At 39.2% G+C, this 21,629-nt stretch overlaps 1 protein-coding gene across 1 annotated transcript in view; it reads left to right on the top strand.

Moving 5' to 3' along the window:
* CRYBG3 (crystallin beta-gamma domain containing 3) overlaps positions 1-21,629 on the top strand; it is a 79,721-nt gene that overhangs the window by 33,045 nt on the left and 25,047 nt on the right. The window contains exons 4-11 of the mRNA XM_068180475.1: positions 4,127-8,594; positions 9,595-9,642; positions 9,989-10,104; positions 11,062-11,209; positions 17,430-17,569; positions 18,829-18,943; positions 19,987-20,022; positions 20,730-20,863. Of these exons, the coding sequence (XP_068036576.1) occupies positions 4,127-8,594; positions 9,595-9,642; positions 9,989-10,104; positions 11,062-11,209; positions 17,430-17,569; positions 18,829-18,943; positions 19,987-20,022; positions 20,730-20,863 (5,205 nt within the window). The remainder of the gene's footprint in view (positions 1-4,126; positions 8,595-9,594; positions 9,643-9,988; positions 10,105-11,061; positions 11,210-17,429; positions 17,570-18,828; positions 18,944-19,986; positions 20,023-20,729; positions 20,864-21,629) is intronic.

The following is a 21,629-nucleotide window of genomic DNA, read 5'->3' on the forward strand; positions in this document are numbered from 1 at the left end:
CTTTTGGAAAATGTGTAGGGCTCTCTGCTTTCTGCATTACTGTGTGTTACAAACAGGGTTGGAGGGATTGCCACCTCAATGGCAAACACATGAAAAAATGCAGACAATGTGTTCTTTATGGGTGCACTGGAATGAGGCATTTAAGATAGCAGGTTTCCTCCTGCTTCTGGCCTTCCAAATCAACAGAACTGTTTTATAACCACTGCCACTTGGGCAAGTTACACAAGATGTCTGTCATATAAGATGTCAGAACAGGTTCTCCTCTCCTCCTTGAGGAACCTCCCTTTAACTTTTTATATCTTTTTCACAATAGAAGAAGTATCTACAAGCACCTACTTTTGACAAATTTAATGTAACTCATGTTGACATCCTCTCTTGTTGCTGTCAAAGTCTTTTGTGAAACTGATTTAAGGCTTTTTAGGGAATTGAATAGCTTCCTGTGAGGACAGGAAAGAAGGAATCTCCTACTATTTGAAATATGTGACAGAATGCACACTGGGTTCTTTGTATAATCAGGCTTTCATCTGCATCCTCACATGATCTGAAAAAATTTTGCAAGGAGTTTTTAAGGTAAATTTTGAACTGACTTTGTTTTGGTGATCAGAAATGAAACATGTCTCCAGTGACACTTTCAGAAAGCTTTTTTTTTTTTTTTGTGGCACAGCCTGCTTCTAAATTTGTTTCATAAGACTTACAGCTGAGTTGCTGGTGCTGCACAGGAACATGGGTTTTCATTTTTTTAATGTCTTCTTGTTGCATGGGAGCATTCAGAGTGAATATGCTTCTGTGTGCTCTGAAAGGAAATGCATTAGGACTAAGAGGTCTACTGATTTTTTTTTTTATAATATGCTGAGGAGCAAATTCTTTATCAAAGGTCAGGCACCCTGAAGTTGGCTTGTCTGTGGAGAGTAGGTTGGTTCTGGTTGAAAACAGAGCTCACTTGCTAAAGTCTTGGTAGAGTGAAGCCTGCAGGAGAGCAGAGCTGCATGTTGGGAGACACTGGCACAGGCTGGGGCTCTGTCACTGAAGAGGAGCTGGAGCCAGTGCTCCTCAGATTTGGGTTTGTGCACAATTCTCCAAGGGGCAAATGGCTTGGAGTCTTCTGACTTCATATTGGTCAATTGGAGTGTAAAGTCCCCTCAGAAGACAAACAGAGAGCAAAAAGAATTGGGAGAAATTATAAAGGATGCCACATAGGCAAAAAAAGCTTTGGAGTACTTTTTTTTGTCTGACCATTTGTAATAAATATTGGTTTAGGGTGATATGTAGCTCCAGTCAGTGTGGATACAGAACCCAATCATGCTGGCTTCTCATTGGCATCCCTTCTGTAGAATTTACCTATTCATTCCATATCTGGAGGCTTTGGGTTTCAGAATTTCTGAGTTTACATGAAGAATTCAAAGGCAAAGTTTGATAACTGAAAAGGCATGTTCCAGATTTCTTCTGGAGTACTGGTTCTCACCATGTTTGTGCATAAATCTGAATTCTCCTCACTGCATATCATACAAAAAATATCAACCATGAAATAAAAGACACTCAGTAAAAGCTAGTTCTTGTCAAGCTATTTATCCATTGTCTTGCCTTGATTTTGGTGGAAATGAGTATTTGGCATCTTGAAATACCATTTATATGCTCGCTTCAAACATGTCATTACAGTTGATCTGTACAAGAATCCATAAAACTTCTTTTTCTTTTTGAGAAATGGTGCCAGTATGTGTTCTGCTCATTCTCTTAAAAGAAATTTCATCTGGATTCAGGGCAGTTGTAGGCCAACTTTTATTTTTGAGGTTGACCAAAGTATAGAGGAGCTGCTGGAGTTTGTAAAAGCTTAATAGTGATTATTTAAAGTAGGAAAGGTTACTCAGTGAGGTTAATTCTGAATAAGAGCATGATCAGGTCTTACATTCTTAAGACTTATTTTTAGTATGACTGTGACTGATGCTGAATAAATATGCTGTGCTGCAGAACTCAACAGATCCTTCCATTCACATTTTTAGGATCTCTGGAGTTTTAGAAAATATTAGAATAAAATTTTCTGTGGAAAATAATGATGATGCAGGGTTTTTTTACTACCCTTTTTCTCCACCGTGTTTTGGTTTTTGTCACTCAGAAATGTTTATGTTTCTTTGGAGGGTTGTGAATTCTCAAGGCAGCCATTTTAACAAATGGAGTGTGTGATGTTTAACAGCTACCACTGCTGGTATCTCTGGAAACCAAACTGGTGCTATAGAAGACTAAATGTAGGCATCTAACATGGCAAGCTGGGAGATGTGCTATTTATACAGGACTTTCCTGTTTCCTCTGTGACTTAATATACCTGGCCAACAAACTATATTGAGCTTTTGCTCCATCAGAGATGGCAGTGAATTTAATCCCAATACAAACTGAATTTTCAAGTTCTCACAAAGTCTAAATGCCCATATTAATGTATTTTGGCATTAGCCTAAAGGTACCTGACAGTGTAAAACATGCATATAAATGGCTGTTTATATCTCTCTTTTAATGTTTATGGATTTGAATAATTCCACATTTAGTTCACTTGTACTCTGTGTGTATTCTTTACTTGTGATTTGAAATAGCATTAAGTTCTCTCTTCAAAATAAAATTAATACTGAAGTAAGAATCTTGGCCTCTAAAATCTTGCCACAAAATAGATTCTATTTTTAGATTGGTGAATCCATTCCATTTTTATATTCTTTATATATCTTTTGAGAGAATATATACTCAAAATCCATACAGATGAGAATTGAAGTTACAGTTACTCAATGATACTGAGATGTTTCACTTCCCTTAGTAAATTTATTTTTTATTTCTCACTTAAATTATTTCTTCTCAATAAATTCTCAGAGCTGTAACAACTTCTAAACAAACTGAATGAATGAGGGAAGGTGCAAAGAGCTTTAGAAGCTATTAAGCTATTTTTGTATATTGCAACACTTTTATATTAGAAATCAAAATCTTAGTCAACACCTTTTTATGTTGTTGTTTTTGCCCAAGAGAGTCTCCTGAAATGAGTAGGACAACTTTCCAGACAGCTGAATGGCTGATTCCAGCATTCACTGTGTTAGCAGATATAGGGCAGACTTTGAAAGGGTTTCTTCTTAGTTTAAGTGGAGGCTGAGGCAGAAGGGAGTTCAAGTCTAGTCTGAGCATCTACTTTGTCTTAAAGTGAAGAATGGAAAAGCTGACAGTGACTGATTTTTGCAAGAATTCTTTAACAGGCAGAAAAATAGGGGGGAAGAGGGAAGCATTTGAAAGAAAGGTGAGTATTTGTGATGTCTCAGTGTTAAGAAAGGAGAAAAACTGCTTCTTCAGAAAACTGAAAGTGACAGGCTCTGAACTTAGTATTATGAGAAAGAGCAGTGAAGGAGCAGGATCTCAGTTCTTCTGTGGTGACTCTAATTTCTTACTTTTTGCATTCACTGTTTTTTGCTGCTAAATTTTAGACTAATGAACTGCTAGATCTACCAATTCCTTGAAACATTTCTTGTTTTCTTATTTTGATATTCTCTTCAGCATTCCAAGAGTCTTCATTCTTACCCATTCTCCATTTAATCTCTTTCCTTACTACCCTGTGGTTCAAAAAAGCATCCTCTGTTATATACTTCCTTTTTTTCCCCACATGTTTTGTTTCTCCTAATCCTGTTTTTTGACAATAAGTTGAGAGTTTGGGTAAAAGTTTAAATTTCAATTCAATATTTTAATGAACATTAATACAGTAAATTTTCTTCAGTTTTAAAGTACAGGCCAGCTTTAGAAGGATCAAACATCTTCAAAACAGGACGATTATTTGTGTCTCTGCAAATTTTGCCTTGCAGTGACACTTGTCAGTAGTAATTCCTTTGGTAGAAAATAAATGAATGATAGAAGTTGATTAAGCCATCATCTACTTTTTAACTTATAGTTTAAGTTGTCTTTTTTGGTAAAAGGTGGTGTCCATATAATTTGTCACACAAACCTCTATTTAGCAGAAGAAGGAGAAAAATAGTGTTGAGTGCAATTTACAGTTTGTGCTAACCTGTGGAGTAAAACAGTATTTTACATCATCTACAGCTAGTGCTAAACTTTATTATTGTGCCAGCAATTCATTGTCTGTCCCTGCTGATATTGATGATCCTTGTTCCAGGCAGACACGACGGAAGCCAGAAGCACCTGCAGTCACGTATGCAACGTATCGGGGTTCTGCAAGGATCAGGCAGCTCCTGAGGAACCAATCAGAAACTGAAAAAGGAGAAAAAAGTCCTGAGAACAGAAATGCTTCAACAGTCAAAGAAAATGGAGGAGTCCAGACAACTCTGTCTGTGAAATCAGGATGCCTAATAGAAGAAAATGGAAGAGATGGGGGTAAAGATGACCAAGATGATGCCATGTTAAATTCTTCTGCAGTTAGAGTGGGAAGCAAACAGTCTGGTAAAGCTCAGCATTGCTTGGGTAGAAGTAAATGCGAAAGAATTGCAAAGGCCACAACTTCATCCTCTGAATCATGTCATGAGTTACACTTAAGAACAACGCCTGCTTTAGCTGCAATAAAAGTTAAAAGGACATATTCACTAGATTCATTATTGCCATTTAGTGGTAGAAAGAGTGGGATCCTAACCAATTCCACTTCCCAGAGTACTCATTCCCTTCAAGTCAGTTCTGCAAATGATTTGGTTGGAAAAGAAGATGGACTGCCAGGAGAAGCAGAAACTCTCTTTCAGACAGACAAAAATGCTACTTCTAACTTTGATAAAGAAAATTATTGTAGTAAAGCAGGTAATAAAGAATCCCCAAAAGAAATACAGGATAATTGTTTACATTCACCCAAGTCAAAAAGCAAGACTTTTAATGAAGAACTGCAGGTGGGGAAGGGAGAATTTTGCTGCAATCATCAAGTGAATAATCACTCAGAGCAAACATTGGATCTCCAGAGGCTTCATTTCAGTACCACTACATTTCAGCAGAAAACAGATCAGCACCCCAGGAGTGACAATAAAGATGGTGATCCAAGAAATGGTGATGCACAGAAAATTGTGACAGCTGTGGAAAGAGGGCAAAATCCACAGAACTTTGCTGCTACTGTTCTTTTTCCTTTTAATGAACAAATGCCTACTTCACTCAGCATGGAATCCAAAGGAGGAAAGTGCTTGGCCACAGGCAATCAAACTGATTCCGTGCCATTTATTGGACATGATGAAGACACAGTCATGGGCAGGGGGCCTTGTAATGAAGAACTGAGTGGGTCAGGGAAAGCAGTGCATGTACAAAATGGTCACAGGCTAATCCATGTGGAGAATCCTAAAAATACTGCCACACAGCAGACTGGTTTTCCTTGTCCAGGAATGGAGAGTGAGGAAGCAATGAAGGTTTTGTCTGAGACTGCAGTGGAAAACCTTACCAATGTGTCACCGTGTGCCCATGGGTGTCAAAGTGTGAAAACAAATTTTGATGAACTGACAGTGCTTCCAACCCACGAGTCTACCTCTAAGATTGTTCCTCATTCTGCCTTAAGATCTGAAGGAAAGCCTTTAACCAACCATTCTGCTTTCACCCATGAAAAAGATACAGACTTAATTTCTGAATCTCCACCTGTTTCTGAAAGCAGGTGTATTAATTTTTCTTCCAAGAAGGAAAACAGCAATAAACTTAGGCTATCACCCACAGTAATTGATTCTTCATCTGACAAACAAGGAAAAATGCTGCCTTCTGCCACTAACTCTGAAAATGGCCTGACTGCTGCTTCTGTAAAGGATGGCTTTATTTTTCCAGCTGCAGAGTCTGGGAGAATAATCCCTGTGAACAGGGTGACCGAGGGGCCACCTTGCTCAGGACACTTGAGAACTGTGTGCCCATCAAATTCTCGGGAACCTGAGATTACTCCTCCTATGCTTGATAGTTGTGCTGATGGAGTAGATGTAGAGGTTGTTTGCATCTCCAGGCCCACTTCTCCTCCTCTGGTATCCAGAGAAGCCCTCAACCTTCCTGTTTCTGCCTTGGAGATGTCCAGTACGGCTCAGGGGAGCAGTAATTCTTCCAGTCACAGAGCTAGTGATGGGGCAGATGAGGCCTTCTCCACACAACAGGCTGACAGCAGTGTCCTTGCAGAGGCAGTGCCATCACCCACCCGTCCCTTGATATCTTTGGAAACTGCATCTGAGTCAGCCCCTTCTAAGACCATGTACAGGGATGCTACGGGACAGATGATTCTTGGTGCTTCTGCTCCTTTGGAAGTCCCTTCTGGCCAAAAAGCTGCTGCACCTGCCCAGGCAAATGGTCTTTGTTCTGGGAAAGGACAACAATGTTCTTTTTTCCCAGATGCTGCTGTTTTGCTGAAGAAAGCTGAAGAAATAGTGGACTTGGTTTTACACTCGGCTACAGAAGAAATAATAGCAAAAGAAGGCTTTGGTGTCTGCCAGCTTTGTGGGAGCAAGGATGGTTTAATAAATATGGATATTGCAAATTATCAGAAGGCTGAAAATGTACAGCTGGCAGCAGGAGAAATCCAGTCAGCTGTGCAGTCATTGAAAGCTTTTAATGAGCCTGGTGGAGGAGGCTCATCTTCGTTTACAGGAAATGAAAGAGTGGATACAAATAATCAAGATGAAAAGATACTCTCTTGCATCCCTGATGAAATTGACCTACATAGGGCACTAGAACTAAAAGCAAAAGAAACAGTTGATGGGGTCATTAACTCAGCCATACAAAAGCTGGCATCCAATCAGCAGCAAGGCACCGAGAGGAAAAGTCTTTCTGGAAATGTTCAGCCTAAACCTGAGGCTGAAATGCCAAAGGCTTTAAGTTTGGATATGAGGTGTCCTGCCAACACTCAGGAACCAACAGAGATGGTTGAAACTCAGACTGTAGTTGTAAAGTGTGAAAAGGCAGATTGCTCAGGTCCTTCTTTACTTCCAAATTGTATGGAAAATGGCATAGGTTGGCTCCAAAGAGATGAAAAGGTAGCAAATAATGCAATTACTTGTCAAAAAAATGGATTTCTTTCCTCTGGCAGTTTAGCAAGGCTAGAATCAGATCTTCTGACACCAGCAAAAGAGAGGTACAATGGAAAGGTGTGTGACTATCTGGCTGCAGCAGAAATGCGTGACAAAGTATCAGCAATAAGTAGAAAATCTGATGGAACTTTACATTTTACAGATAGAGATGCTGCTGTGGCTGAAGAAACGCTTTTGCCATTGCAGTTAAAAGGTTCGTGCAATAATACAAATATGCCAGAGCGCACGCTACTGCCAGCTGTAAATGTTAATTTGTCATCTTTTATGTGTGGTGAAGAATGTATTGGCCTGCAGAATGACTCCAAAGGTAAAAGCAGCCCTCAGATGTCTCTAGAAAGCAATGCAGAGGACAGTCTGTATGAACACCGTGGGAAAGAGGCTGCAGAGGAAGTACCTGTACAAGTAAAAGCAACCCTACAAAATTCAAAGGCAGTGGAGAGCAAAGAGGAACAAGCAGAAGGGGCAAAAGAGGGAGCAGAGATTAATACTGGATTAGATACACAGTCCATGGTACCTGAACTGTCTATTCCTGGAGAGGGCAGTGAAGGGAAACACAGCTTCAAGACAGTCTCTGCCCAAAATAATGAGAATCTGAAGCTGGCGCAAATCAAGGGTCAAGACATGGAGAGAAATTATCAGCTTGAAGAAAATGGCCTGGACTGCAGCAATAACATGAAGGAACCAACAGAACTTTTGGCTTCTTCTCCACTAATTGAACAGTGGGAAAACAGTTCTTTTACCATCATTTACGAAGGTGCTCTTCAAACTGAGAACAAATCTGTCTCAACTGATGAGATGCAAGCTGGTTCTCTTTCTCCTTCTGATTTGTCTTCAAATAATACAGATCATCTAAGGCATGCTAGAGCAAGGAATAAGCAGGAGTCAGTCTGTCTTTATGGGCAGGACAGCAAGGCGAGCGAAGCAGCAGAGAGCCGAGGCTCACAGTCCTTCCTGAGTGTGGAGGCCAAGCGCTACAGAGTTTATCCTTTCTCTCTGTCTCCCATCTACGAGGACGACAGCTCCCAGGAAGATCTGCTGTCCACGGATGTGTCTCCAGAAAGCCGTCCTGGGGGAGTCTCCAAAGACAGCTCTGACCACACTTCTGTGCTTTCCCTCCTCCAGTCAGTGTCCGAGCGCTTGCAGTTCACTGCTCGCTTCAGCAGAGAGGAGGAGGACGAGGAGGAGGAAGAGGAGGAAGAACCTTCCTGTGAGGAAAATATTCTTGATGTTGAGAGAGAAGACAACTGCCTTTCCAGTCAGTGCAGAGAGAATTTTAAAGGAACCCCTCAATCAAATGACCAAAGTAGATCTTTTCTTGAACAATCATTTATTCTTTCAAAAGAACAGCTTCATGCACAGGAGCAACCAGAACAGTTTCCAGATGTGTCTTCTCCCAGTCAGACACCTTTTAAACCAGTTCCAGAGAAAGCTGATGCTGCTGTAACACAGCCTCCTACAAGTGTGTACTACCAGTACTTGAAATCTGCCAGAAAAGGCTCTTCTGAAAAAGGGATCAGGTTTGGAAGCATTCTCCAGGATATGCTGCAGCCAAAGATTCATTGGTTTCAAGACAATGCTGTGCCAAAACTGGGAGAACTGTCAGCGGTAAGATGTCATGTCACATTATATTTATAATCAAAGTGATTAGCCCAGATTCAAAATTGCTGCCTCCCTCTCCTCCTTGCTCCCTTTTATTTAAGTTTTTATTATAAAAGTAATCAGAAGTTTTTATCAGAAGTTATTAAGGTTTTTTATTTCATAGTTTAAAAAAACTCTTCTGATAAAATAAATTTTAAAAGATAAAAGTGTTCCTCAATTCAAGTCTTGGTTCAGCACACAGGTGAAAGTAATTTAACTGTAAAACAGAATATGTGAACAGAAGGTAAAATAGGGAAATATGCATAATAAAAAGTCTCTATAATAGCACAAGACAGACTTCTCCATGTTAATGACATTTCAACCTGGAGATGATGAAATTGCCTTTTATATGAAAATTATTCTTTTATTTCTTTCACTTCTGAGATTAATAGAGTTGTCTTGTCCAAAAAATGTATAAATATCAGCTTACTGGGCTCTTTGATTGTTTCATCACAGTCTTCTAAAAACTATAGCTAAGTTAGCAAGTAAATAGCATAGCTGCTTCCATAGATTAGGATTTCATTTTTTAGTTTGCTTAAAGCAATGGCAAATGAGGGTATGGAAAGAGTTCTTCTCATGTTTAGAATCTGAAAGTGCCACACAGACCAAGTGTGTAGCTGAAGAAGTCTTTCCACAATGTTTGGAATACTCCAGTCTGTGTTAGATGTATCTTCTGTTCTTTCCTCTGTTAAGAAATGCAGTTTATTGTTTGCTGGGAAGGGGTGATACATTTGTAAAGGTTATAACTTCCATAACAGCTCTTCCTTTCTAGCACATGCTGCTTTCTGCTGATTGACCCTGTAAATAATTTATACCAGCTCTGAATGGCAGTGAAACAAATATTGGTTTTATCTACTAAAGACAGTTGTGTACATGTACAGGAATAGTGGACCCAGAATAATCTGCCTGTGTTTTGTGCCACTGTTGTAGTTCTTAATAGTTGTTTGCCATGTCCTTTTATTTTCAGAACCTCATTGACAGGGCAAGTCTCAAATGCAACCCAAGACCAGGGAAGGTAAGCAGAGTTTGTGTCACATAAATCAATATGATACATGGAATAATTTGTCATACTGTAATTTTTGAATGGAAAGAGTCTGAAGATGTTAGTCTAATTTTCTCTATTTTATGTATTAATAGCATGTGCTTCCCCATGCTAATAGTGAGTATATATTGTTTAAAATCCTGCCACTAGTAATTTTGCTGTCTTTCTCAGCAATTGTTTTCATTGAGTAGAGTGTTTCATAAAGGAAGAAACTGTGTAGCCTCTCAGTTGGGTTGGCACAAATTGCAAGCAAAAAAATAACTGTCTGGGCTCTGTGTTGAAATGGGCCCTCATTTGCATGCACTGTGTATTGTTTCAGATTATTATTTATGATACTTGTGGCAACAGAAGTAAACAAGAAGTTCATTCTGATGTGCTAGATGCCTCATCGTGGATCTTTCCCATTGGAGCAATACTTAGGATAATTAGAGGATGGTAAGAAATCCAGGTCATATTTAAATAGAGTCTTTCCAAAAGACTGCCTGTGTGTTCCTCTTGTGTTTTTATTTCTTTTATTTATGACACATGTCCCATCTGCAGTAGTGTCTTTTTCTTGCTTTATAATTAGACTGATACCAGTGAAAAAGCATAAAACAAGGCTTTGAATACCACACTAAAAAAATATATTGTTTCTCCTGGGAGCTAGCTTCAAACAGAACATTTCTAATAGATTCACGAGTGGGTTTAGAGCTCTTGCCTGAAGTGCTGAGCCAGTACAGCCATAATCATGACTAGAAATATGTGTATTTAAAAAGTGGATTTTTACAGTTCAGTTTCATTATACAGTAGCTGTTGCAAAAGGACCATCAAATGAACATTCTCAGCTGCTAGTTTATATGTGGCATTGAAAGGAATGTGGATACAGAAGGATATATACAAGGACCTTTAAGTTTGCAAGTGTTCCTCAATTTGCTTTGGGAAGCTGGGGCCAGGTCTGTGTCAGTTGTTGCATTGGAATTTAATTGGTGAGGCTTACAGGGACTGTTTCTGACTGTCAGCCATGCATGTCACATTTATGCAGTTTTGAGGCACCCTTGTATGGTTTTGCATATATTTCTTTCACATCCTAAGAAATGCTGAATGCCATTATTAGTGTGTTTTGTGCCTTTTATAGTCTGCCTGAACAGGACACATTTTGATGTGACAGTTAATATATTTGTCCTGGTAAAATAAGTCTATTCATTCACATTGTAGTTTAGCTGCATTTTTATTTTATATTTTGTCCTGGAGAAGAACTGTGTATTTTACTTTTCAATACCAAAGTGAGTGTGACTACTGAGAGAGAGCATAAGAAAGATGTGATATTTTTATTGGTAAGAAGAACTTTTTCCTAGGCTTTCCATCAGATGTGCTCTACCAGCAACAACTCAGTTCTTTTTATCATTATTGCAGTTGGATTTTTTATGAGAAACCGAAGTTCCAGGGTCAAAAACATGTACTAGAAGAAGGAGAAACTGTGCTGGATCACCTTTGGGATCTCCCAGGCATAAAACATCATCGAAGAAACCTCACAGTTGGTTCCATCAGACACGTAACAAAGGTACAGACTTCCTCCACAATATTCTCACATGCATAATTGATTTGTTGGTCACAGTGGCATATTAGCAGCAATGGACAATGTGTGTGTAGTGTACCTGACTTTATTCAAATTTGCTGTGACTCAGTTTTTTCACTTTCTAGGTGGTAAATTCCAGGACTTTTACTGTGCTCAGTTTCCGTTTCTTCCTGAGTTATTGAGCAGGTGGATTATGTTTCTTTGTCACCACCCTCACATGACACAGGCTCCCATGCTTTTAGATGTTTACCTGTCCAGTCATTTGAAATTAAATGGAATCAATTCATATTTTTGAAGAAGTTTTTATCTTAAGCTGTCTGCTGTGTCTGTATGGCTTCTGCTTCAGTAGTGGCTGGGTTTCCAATCCTGTTTGTACAGTGTAGCCTCCAAAAACTGCTGCCATTCCCTCTACAGCTTTTGTGCCATCTGTAGGATCTCCACTTGGACCAGTGGTACACCTACATCATGTATCTCTGCCTATAGCCATCAGTTTAGAAGGCTTTTTTTTTAAAAGATAAGAATCAAATGTCTAAAACTAAATATAATGCATCCGTTGTTATTCAGTGAATGAGGAATATATTTTCCAGATCTTGTGATTTAAGAAGATTTAGTGGTCTCATTGTTCAGTGTAACATTCCAGTTACTCACAGGGCAGTGGCCCTTGCTGTGAATTAGCATTTGTATCACAATGTGAAAGATTTTCAGTAAAGTGGTTTTTCTGTTTTCTGCTGGTATAGAGGTCATTTTAAAATGATAACCTTTCTGTCATCAGTACAGTGGCATAATGTCGTAACAATTAGAAATACTTCTTCATTCTCTTAAAAAACTTAGAAATTCATTAATTCAGAAGAGGCTGACTGAAGGCAAGAATAATGAAGTTAATTTATTTGAGCTAAACATATTAAAAGCCTTTGACCAATATACAATATGAATGTTGATCAGTAATGTGGAAGACAACTAAATAAATGAAGGTATTCCACAATAACAGAATAACAGCCAAGGGAAGCTGGATGTGTCTTGGCTATGAAAGAAGACTCTTGGACAGGAAAGATACTTGTTTAACTTCATCATGCTTGATAAAAACCTTTGCAGTACAGCTAAATAGGTTTGACTTTTGTTCTTCTTCCAGTCTGTGGTTCATTTATGTAGAACGCAGATGGAAAGCTTTGTTACTGTACACTAGTTCAGTAATCAACACTTTCCTATTGTAAATTAAACCTCTAGCAGGTGTGGTTGGTGAGTTTAGTGCCCTCACCAGGCCAGGTTTTGTCCTCTACACCTTGATTCACGAAGGCATCCCTACTTTTTTTTGGTTGTTTTTTAGATGTGGTGGAACTGCTTTTGGAAGGTAGTTTCCTAAAGTGCTGTTTTATTTATTTATTTTTGTGAAAAATATAGGCTTTGTTTTTATTTGACAAATAGTGGATTCTTTTTCAGGCAGTTTGTGTGTGTGTATTTTACTGCCATTTTCTTTTTCATAGGCTGTCAGTATCTTTTCTCCGGGGTAGTTTGGCCATACTGGCTCTGTGTCCAGGTTGTCTGGCTTTTCTTCCAGTTTTTCAAGTAGTTTTTTTTAATGGTCTTTGTTTAATGGCTGCTTGAGTTAGCAGATTTGAACATTGACTAAATATTTGAGAGGAAAACAATTTGCCAAGAAGAGGAGAAACAGTTTTTTACTAAGGAAACTGTAGGAGGCACATTTAATATTATTTTTTTTACTAGCATATTGACTGAAGAATAGTCTGTCAGTAGCTTTGTGTTCTTGATTTGGCTTCAAACCTCCCCAAAAAGCAGAGATTCTGTTAACTTTTTGGTTATCTTGTGGCCTGGCTAATCATGGATATGCATTAGGTGTATCCAAGTGTATTTAATTTCAAGGAAACTGTGGGGAGGAGATTCCAATGAAACAGATTGTGCAACCAGTAAAATGAAGACCTGTCTGAAATCATATGGAGACCGATTTCCTCTAAGACACAAGCCAAAGCTAGCAAAGTCTGCCTGCACACCCAGGTTCAGTGCAGCTCCTGCAGCACAGTCTGTTTAGCCAGGTCATTTCTCTGGCCTATTGTAAATACATATTTTGACCTTTCTGCTCACATTGGGCTTTTTTCTATCTGTTTCTGGAAGCCCAAAGAGGATGCTAAATGTTATGTTCCCAAAAATAAGAGCTAAGAAGAGTTCCTGACACCTCCATTCTGGAATACTCTTATGAGCCGCTGTTTTGAAAGGTGACAAGGGATCTGAAACAGCAGTTTATAATCTCTGCAAGGTGGTTAGGCAGGGAATACCTGGACTCCTTGTGGAGTCTTCTTAAGCAAAGCTCTTTGTAATGGGATTGTTCACACTATTACATGAAGGGTGTGTTTCTTTTGTTTGTGTGGTTTGCCAGGTGAAAAGAAGCTAAATAATTTAAGCAGGGACTACTTTGTCAGATGCCATAGGAAGACACCCAGCAGCTTCAAATGGTCTCATTTGCTGGCTGGTTTTTACAGGACAGTAATAATTTATTTCCTTTATATTATTTTTTTTACCAGCCCTGTTGAGTTCTGTAGCTGGGTTTGGTGGTGGTGGGCAGTAGCAAGAGTGGTACAGTGCTGGAGCACTGGGAGCAAGAATTATGAATGGGTAAAAAAGCCTGGAGGACCAACAGGTCCAATAAAAAAAAAAAAAGTTCCAGAAGCAGATAGCATCCTAAAGACAAAATGTGTATCTAAAGTAAGATGGTAAGATGGTGTCTAGACTGTATTACAAAGCAATCATGTTAATACCAGAACTACTTAGGCCTGTTTTTCAATAGGCTCTTCTCTCATCCTTGTTTTGGCATTTCCCTTAAGAAGCCAGACTTTAGTCATTCTTTGTCCTGTTGTTGACACAAAACTACCCCAGTTAAACAGGCTAATTTGATCACTTCAGTCACCACAGTAGACAGGTCCAAGGAGAAGACCTAACAGTGCTGAGTTTATTTAGCCCTGCTGGAGCTGTTAGGGCTGTGATCCTAGATCCAGAAGAAGGATAAACAACCAAGACCACCTTGAGGGGGGTCAAAGGCTTTAGGTCTGTCACTTCTGCTGGACCTCTTGGTCAGGCTAGAAAAATGTCAGAGATGCCACTAAAGAAGAATATTTAGTGCTAAAGGCTTAAGGGTTATGTAAATGCTCTTCAGAAGGAGCTTTCAGCTTTCTGCTGAGGGCCATGTCACTCTTTTGGAGGTGGCTGTAAGTGTTCCTTGTGCTTTGTAAACATCCCAGCTCCCTAAAGACCAGGAGGGAAGCACAGGCATTCCAGGATGACTGCGTGGAGGTGGGAGGAGAATACCACAGAGTAAGGCAGGCAGAGAGGGATGTCTGGAGGCTGTGATCTACCTAAGCATTTGGTGGTTATGTATTATCACTGGAAATGAGCACAGCTGCCTAATCTGTTTGCCCTGCTTTTTATTCTGTTTTTGCCTGATGTGTCTGTAGGACAATGTATACCATGAGTTCGGACTGCTTGTGATGGGGTTTGGACTGCACAGTTTGAGGGGTGGGTTTAGGGAGGCAACCTTCCCATTTGGGATCTGGGCTGAAATACTGTGCTAGCAGTTTTGCATGATAATAGTTGTGCATGTGTGTATCTTATTTCCCAATCTTGACACCTTGCAGTTGTCAGGGCTTTGGACTGAAGGATCTCCACCTGACTGCTGTCATATTTGTGTGGTTTTAATTTTGTTTCTAAAGATGGTGGCTTCACTGGGAATGTTAAAGGACCCTCTGAAAGTAATGAGGGCTGTTAAATATACTCAGGCAAATATGAACATACTGGGGCCAATATTTACCAAGCTAAATTTGCATGCTTGAATTGTATAAATTAATGGCATGGCACAGAGTGTACATCTGCAAATGTATAGCATTCATCTCGTGCAGTAATAAGAAGTGTTACCATTTTCTGCATTTCAACCATGTTACCACCTTTAGAAATAAATATTTGAATTGGTTTTGATGAAAACCTCTGTTTATTGTGTGGCACTTTATGAAACAAATTTGTGGACTTAATCTAGAACACATACAAAAATACAATCACTAGGAGTAGAGGCTTTTTATTGCTTTCAAAATCTGGCCTGAGAGAGACAGTGATAAATAGGAGAGACTTTATTACGAGTGTTTGTGCTGTACCTACCCTGGTACATTTGTCATCTCTTGAGCTGGTGACTGCCTCATGAGCTTCAGAGTCAGGAGAGCAGACTTCAAAATAGCTTACAGACTGTTTTTTTTCCAATCTAAAATGAAAAACAAAAGCAAAAGCCTTGTACTGAATTAAAATTAAGCATACTCCATCTCATATTCTGTCTGAGCCCTCAGGCAGATACTTTTATTTTGTTCTTGTCTAGTCTTGTAGATACTTAGTTTCAGAATTTATCTGAAGCCATTAAGAGTCTGGCATCAATATTTGTGGAATTCCTCTAGGTGCAACTTCCAATTTTCTGGATCAAGCTTTATTGTTGGATTTATGAATTTCAGCCTTCTTACATATCAGATATTTTAAGGAAAAAAAACACAGACTTCAAGTATTTCTCAGCTTTGATTTAATAAGATACATACACATGTGAAAACTATGGGGAGATTTTTTTTTTTTAAATCTTGTCTAGCAATATGCTTAGAATTGAGAAATGATGGAGTTCCTTAGCATTTTCCCATGAAGCAACACTGTGCTAGAAAGTCTTTTTTCCTGGTTTTTCTGGGTTTGTTAATCTGAAAATAAAAATTCCGGTATTGCAGTTTTTGTTCTAAAAACAAAGCGTGAGCATTGTTTGCAAGGTACAATACAGAGGAAAAGTGATTGTGCAGGAGGGAGAGTTGCCAAAGCAGTTTTGCTGTGTTACCTCAGGTCTCAGGAGGAAAGTGAAACAATATCCTGAAGTGCATCCATTCTAATTGCCACACTTAATGCTGACAGTTCAGTAGCTAATGAAAAAGTTGTGCTAACCTAGAAGTGAGATGTTACCCCATGAAAACCCCACTAAAAATCCACATGCAAAACAAGAGCACTGCAGGTGCTGTCACGAGATGAGGTGCTGTAGCTTCCAGGGCTTTCGTGCCCGATTCCTGGGTTTCTCTGCAAGCTCTTGTGTTCTTCCTTTCAGAAGCCACGGTCCCTGCAGGATCTCTGTTATGGTGTGCCCCTCCTGGGTCCTCCCCAAATCCAGAAATCAGGTGCTTCCCTGGGGGCACCCTCAGAGACCGCTCCTCATCCCTCTTCTCTAGCACATATGCACGGGGCACCTTCCTCCAGCCACCTTTAGGATGTTGGGAATCTCTATATGCTGTCCAAGCCCTCTGTTCTAAAGCAAATGAGCCTGTGGGTCAGGAGGAGAAGGGGAAGTGTTCTGGGAGATTATGGCTGAGAAATGAAGTTTTTCAGCTGCGCACATGAGCTGCTTTCCTCTGGCCCGGAACACCCTGCTGAAGCAGGGACTTGCAGAATATCCTCATTGGTTCGTGATGTGTTTGAGTGCTGAGGAAGAAAGTGTTGGCAATGCATGTTATATAAATACTGCAAAATGAGGGTGGCTCAATAACATCCCTGCAAATGCTAGAGATGAGCATGCGGTCAACAAGTTTGTTCTCCAGCGTGGTATCTCTCACTAGTAAACCTCCAGTAAAGAAACAGAGGTTGTTGCTTTCTGGTAACAGGAAAATTGCTAAAGTGTCTACTTAACAGAGTAGATGTTTTCTAATACTGATTTTTTTTCCTTTCTTCATCTAAAATGCTGTAGATTTATTTAGCACAACAAAAATATTGAACTCGTATGGCTTGATACTGTAGTTGGATTCTGCATTACAGAACTTAATTGTCATGGAGGGGCAGAGTTGTGAATGTAATAGATATTTCTGGAAACTTTTGGTTAATGGATGCATCATGTGTGTGATGGAAGCATTGCCTTTTAAAAAAAGAAGTCAGTCTTAAAATGCTGTTCAGTCCTTTGGTTGGAGAATATTTAAACTGGCCTTTATGCAAGTAGCCCGACAGCTATAAATTTCTTCTTTGAAAATTGGTGGGAGCTGGAAATTTACCTCCCTTAGCTTTTCTAAAAATTCTTTTTAAAATAATAAAACCCTTCCATCATATGAAGGCCGGAGAGGGGTGAGAAGATGGGGCAAAAAAGGAAACATTTAGGGGCAGAGTCTGCAAGTGTGGATAAACATTACCCTTTGATTTGTTTCCACAGGACTGTGGCATTCCAGAGGTGGAGTTCTGCCTGGCAGCTGGTAGTACAGAGGGACTTCCCATCTGCATACAAGGTGCAGTTGCCAATTTAGAAGAACTGGATGTTGAGAAAAACCCTTATATAAGAGTCAGAGCAGGAGTGTAAGTACTGAACCTTTTTAACTGCATTTTGCCAACAAGTAGAAGAGTAATATCAGGTGATGAAATCCAGTAAGCAACATGAACAATACTTGGGAGATTTTGCCAGAAATCAGTAAACATACATTTAATATGTCAGCATTGTGCTCTGTAAGCTCCTACTTTGAAGGCATTTTTCCTAGTTGCTGGCAGAAGTCTTCAGTAATTCCATATTTGAGTAGCTTTATAAATAGAGGAAGCAACTCAGCTATAATTAGCTTTTATTGCATCGTAGAATAGATACTGTCTCCCAAGTCACCCACCCTGTTATAACCATAATACTGTGTCTGAACACCAGAAAATGAGTGTTACATCACCCAAGCATTTCTCAAGCTACAGCCAGATCCTGACATTCTGGAGGGAGGTGATTCTGTATGACACAGGTCCCTGGCTAACCCAGAACTTCCCGTATTGAGCAGAAAGGGCTGTTGTTCCCTGGACCAAAGCCTCATATTTCCTGAAGTTTAGTAGCTGTGTGGCTCTTCCCATAGATAATTGCAGAATGACAGTAGCTCTTCTATTACAAGAGTCCTGCCTTTCCATGTGAACCAAGTCTTCCTTCCCACTATCTCACTATATGTGAGAGGGAGTTAAAAACAGAGTCCTGTCTTAGTTTTGACAAAACTTGGTAGTTTTAAGAAAATCATTTTCCATATGGCTCCATGCCTCTTCTTTCATTCCTTCTGTGGTCTCCTAAACCTGTGTTCAGCTTCTACATTCAGCTCTTTTTTTTTTATTTAGGACAGTCTGAAGGACTCCCAGCACTTTTAATCCTCATGTTAGAACTACGATAGCTTTCTAAAGGATTGTTGTAAATAATCATACTTTAATAACTTCCACTGAAAAGAATTATATGGGACTGGTGTAAGAAACCTTTTAATTCAAAGGTGATAATCTTAGATAAAATTCAATGCAAATGTCTCATCTTCAGTACTGGCTTTTTTTTGTATACTCATAAAGTAGCAAGCTGGCTTTTTTAAGTGAGTGAACAAATTGTTAATTTTCTTCTCTTTCATTTATATTTAGCTTGGACTAAGAAAAAGTGTCTGAGATCTTCCTAGCAGTGATGTTGCCAGCATATTTAAATACAGCTTTGTTTTGATGTGCTGTCTCAAACATTATCTAGCTCTTATGCTAACAAAAAGGAAAATAATTTTAATAAGATCTTTGTATTTGGAATCTAGTTGATGAACTTATGAAGTCATTTATCCTTACTGTTCTAGATGGCTTGCTTATTCAGACTTGAATTACAAGGGAGAGATGACAGTTTTGGAAGAATGTGATTCACCACCTGAAATTCCTTCAGCAGATGTAAAATCTCTGCGTCCCCTAAGAATGGTGAGGACTTCACAATTCCCTGATAAGTTGTGTGCCTTCTTTTTTTGTTTATTGTTGCTTCCCCAAAGGTTTTGATCTAAATACAGCTTGGGCTCTGATGTTCATTCTGGGTTAATCCTCCATGGTGTGCTTGCTTTGGTCACTCAGACTTAAGCTTCTGCATCCCCCAGCATCTTCCTGGGAAACTGCTGTTGTTGGGAGGACGTCAAATAAGACAGAAAGGCTCAAAATTTTATTGCATCCAACACCAATTAATTAACCAAAAATCCCTTCTGAAGTGTTTTATTTTCCTTTTTTCAGTTAGGGTCTACTGGGGATGGAAGACCAGATAAGGACTTTATTACCCAGTAGTATTTCTCTGCACACAAATCTGGAGAGGTGCAGCTGGTTTTTTGTGTTGACAGACAGCACTTGGATCTGCATGTGAGAGAAATGGGAAGGGGTATAACACAAATTTTACTGTGTACATAGCAGGCCTACAGAAAGACAGTGTAAAAGCCATAAAGGAGTAAGACCTAATAGCTGTCTTTTTAGTCACTCAAGTGAGGTCAGTGTCTCTTATTCCCTCACAGAGCATCATTCACTCACATTTCCAGAGAAGATGCATTTGTTGTATTTGCTCTTTGACCATAAACATATGTCAGACTCTATTTTCTCTCTCTTTCCTGCTGTTTTCTCTCTCTTCTAGTGTTGCACCATTCGTGCTTTAGAAATTTTAAATGCATGCAATAAAGCTTTAAAAATTAATTTTAAATACTGTTCAGTATCAAGTAGTTTAAAAATGTGTAGTAAATATTTACTTTAGAATTCTAGACCATGAAGAAATACTTCTAAATTGCTTGCAGTCTTAGAGGTTTGTCAGTGCACTGATTTGTTTGTAGGTCAGGTTTATAGTGTGCCTGGCCTTTTGAAATCTATAGCCAGCACTGAAAGTGGTGAACAAAATTGCAAAGACTTCATGCTCTCATAGTACTGTAAAAGACATGTCAGAGGGGGCTTCAAGTTTCATATAAATAACTATTTTCCCCCTCATCTGTTTTTAGGGTGGACTAAAGGTGCAAATGCCAATGAATGTCAAGGTAAGCACAGAGGGCATTGAGAGTAAAATATAAGCACATTGGGAATATGAAATCTTTATGGAAGCTGCTTTCCTTTTTTTTTGGTGTGTGATCTTTGATAACTGTTCAATGCTTGCTGCTGCAGAAAAATTCCCTAATGCTGTCAAGTTCACTTAGTGTTTGATGAGGTGTAGAAGTACCAGTAGTTTGTTTTTCACATATTAGGAAAGTGTAAATTTTCTATAAAATGAGTTTTTCTGACTTGATACATTAATCACTCTAATGATAAAGGGATTGGGGGAGATTTTCCCATCTAACATACCAAGTTTAAAAAGAAAAGGAGAGGGAAGGGAGGAAGAGGACAGGAATAGAACCCTTCCATCCTAGCCCCTGTTCCAGTACAAGAGTTGTGAGTGAGACCATGATCCTTCTGTGATCTGAGGAGCTGAAAGCTGATCCAGAGCTATTGCTCCTTTTTTCCTTCTTTTTCTACAAAAATGCTAATGCTTTAGGTAACTTTTAATTATACAAATACTTACATGACTTGGGTGTTTTTCTAATAAATTCTGCAACAGATACAAATATTGTTAACAGCTGATCTGTGTGATTTAGCAGATAAGGAACTCCAAGGGGCTGGTAACTGCAGTCATGGAAATAACTTCAGCAAGGTACAGGGAGAGGCTTCTTGTCTACTTTTGAAGGATTAAGCTCAACATCATGTTTTCTAGATAATAATATATGAGAAAACCCACTTTGGAGGATGGTCCAAAGAGTTTTCAGAAAACATCACTTCTGTCCCAGCACTGTTTGGTAGTGAAGAGGAGTTTCAGGAAATTGGATCACTACGTGTAATTGGTGGAGTGTGAGTCTTATATTTATTTATTTTAAAATACAGAAGCTTAACTAAATGCTTAGAAGTGCTAACTAAGAGATTATTGGAGTCTTCCACAGGTGAAATGTTTTGAGAAGAAGGGAGTGTATATTTCTTTTATTATCAGCTTTTCAATTATCAACCTACCAAGCTAAATATGTGAAAGGTGTGAAGTCAGTATTTGCCATTTGGATGCCATTAAATTAGGCCACTTTGTTCACACAGAGCTTTAATTTGTATTGATTTATACTTCTGATAGTCTCTACTTAATTTGCTGAAATGACCTTGGGTAGGTGTGGTCAGTCTTCAGTTTGACATTTACCTCTGCAACCTACAAACTGTTATATTATCTTAATGGTTTTCCTCTGCCAGCTGTTGCATTTTATCTGGCATTGGGAATGTGCTGCTATTTTCATTAATTGAGGCACTGGATAGATTCTGTGTTGCCCTGCCCCTCCCTGTGTCACACACACACAGGATTGTGTCACACCTGTGTCACAGGTGGATGCTCTGAGGTAAACTCAGCACCGGCCACCAACCCCTCACGTTGTTCTTTCACCCTCTCCCAACAGGACAGGACTGTCTGAGAGCAGGCAGGGTGGTTGCCTCTGACAAACACTTCAGTAATAAAACAGTTTTCAGAAAATCTTGCTTTTGTTTCCTAAGGGATTTTCCACTTCAGCATAAAGATGGAATAACTTACATCCTTTCAGGCTGTTGTCAGAATTTTATGAGCACTAAATTCAAAGCAAACTTA

The sequence above is a fragment of the Anomalospiza imberbis genome, chromosome 2, assembly GCF_031753505.1.
Source record: "Anomalospiza imberbis isolate Cuckoo-Finch-1a 21T00152 chromosome 2, ASM3175350v1, whole genome shotgun sequence".
In the NCBI taxonomy this organism is placed as follows: domain Eukaryota; kingdom Metazoa; phylum Chordata; class Aves; order Passeriformes; family Viduidae; genus Anomalospiza; species Anomalospiza imberbis.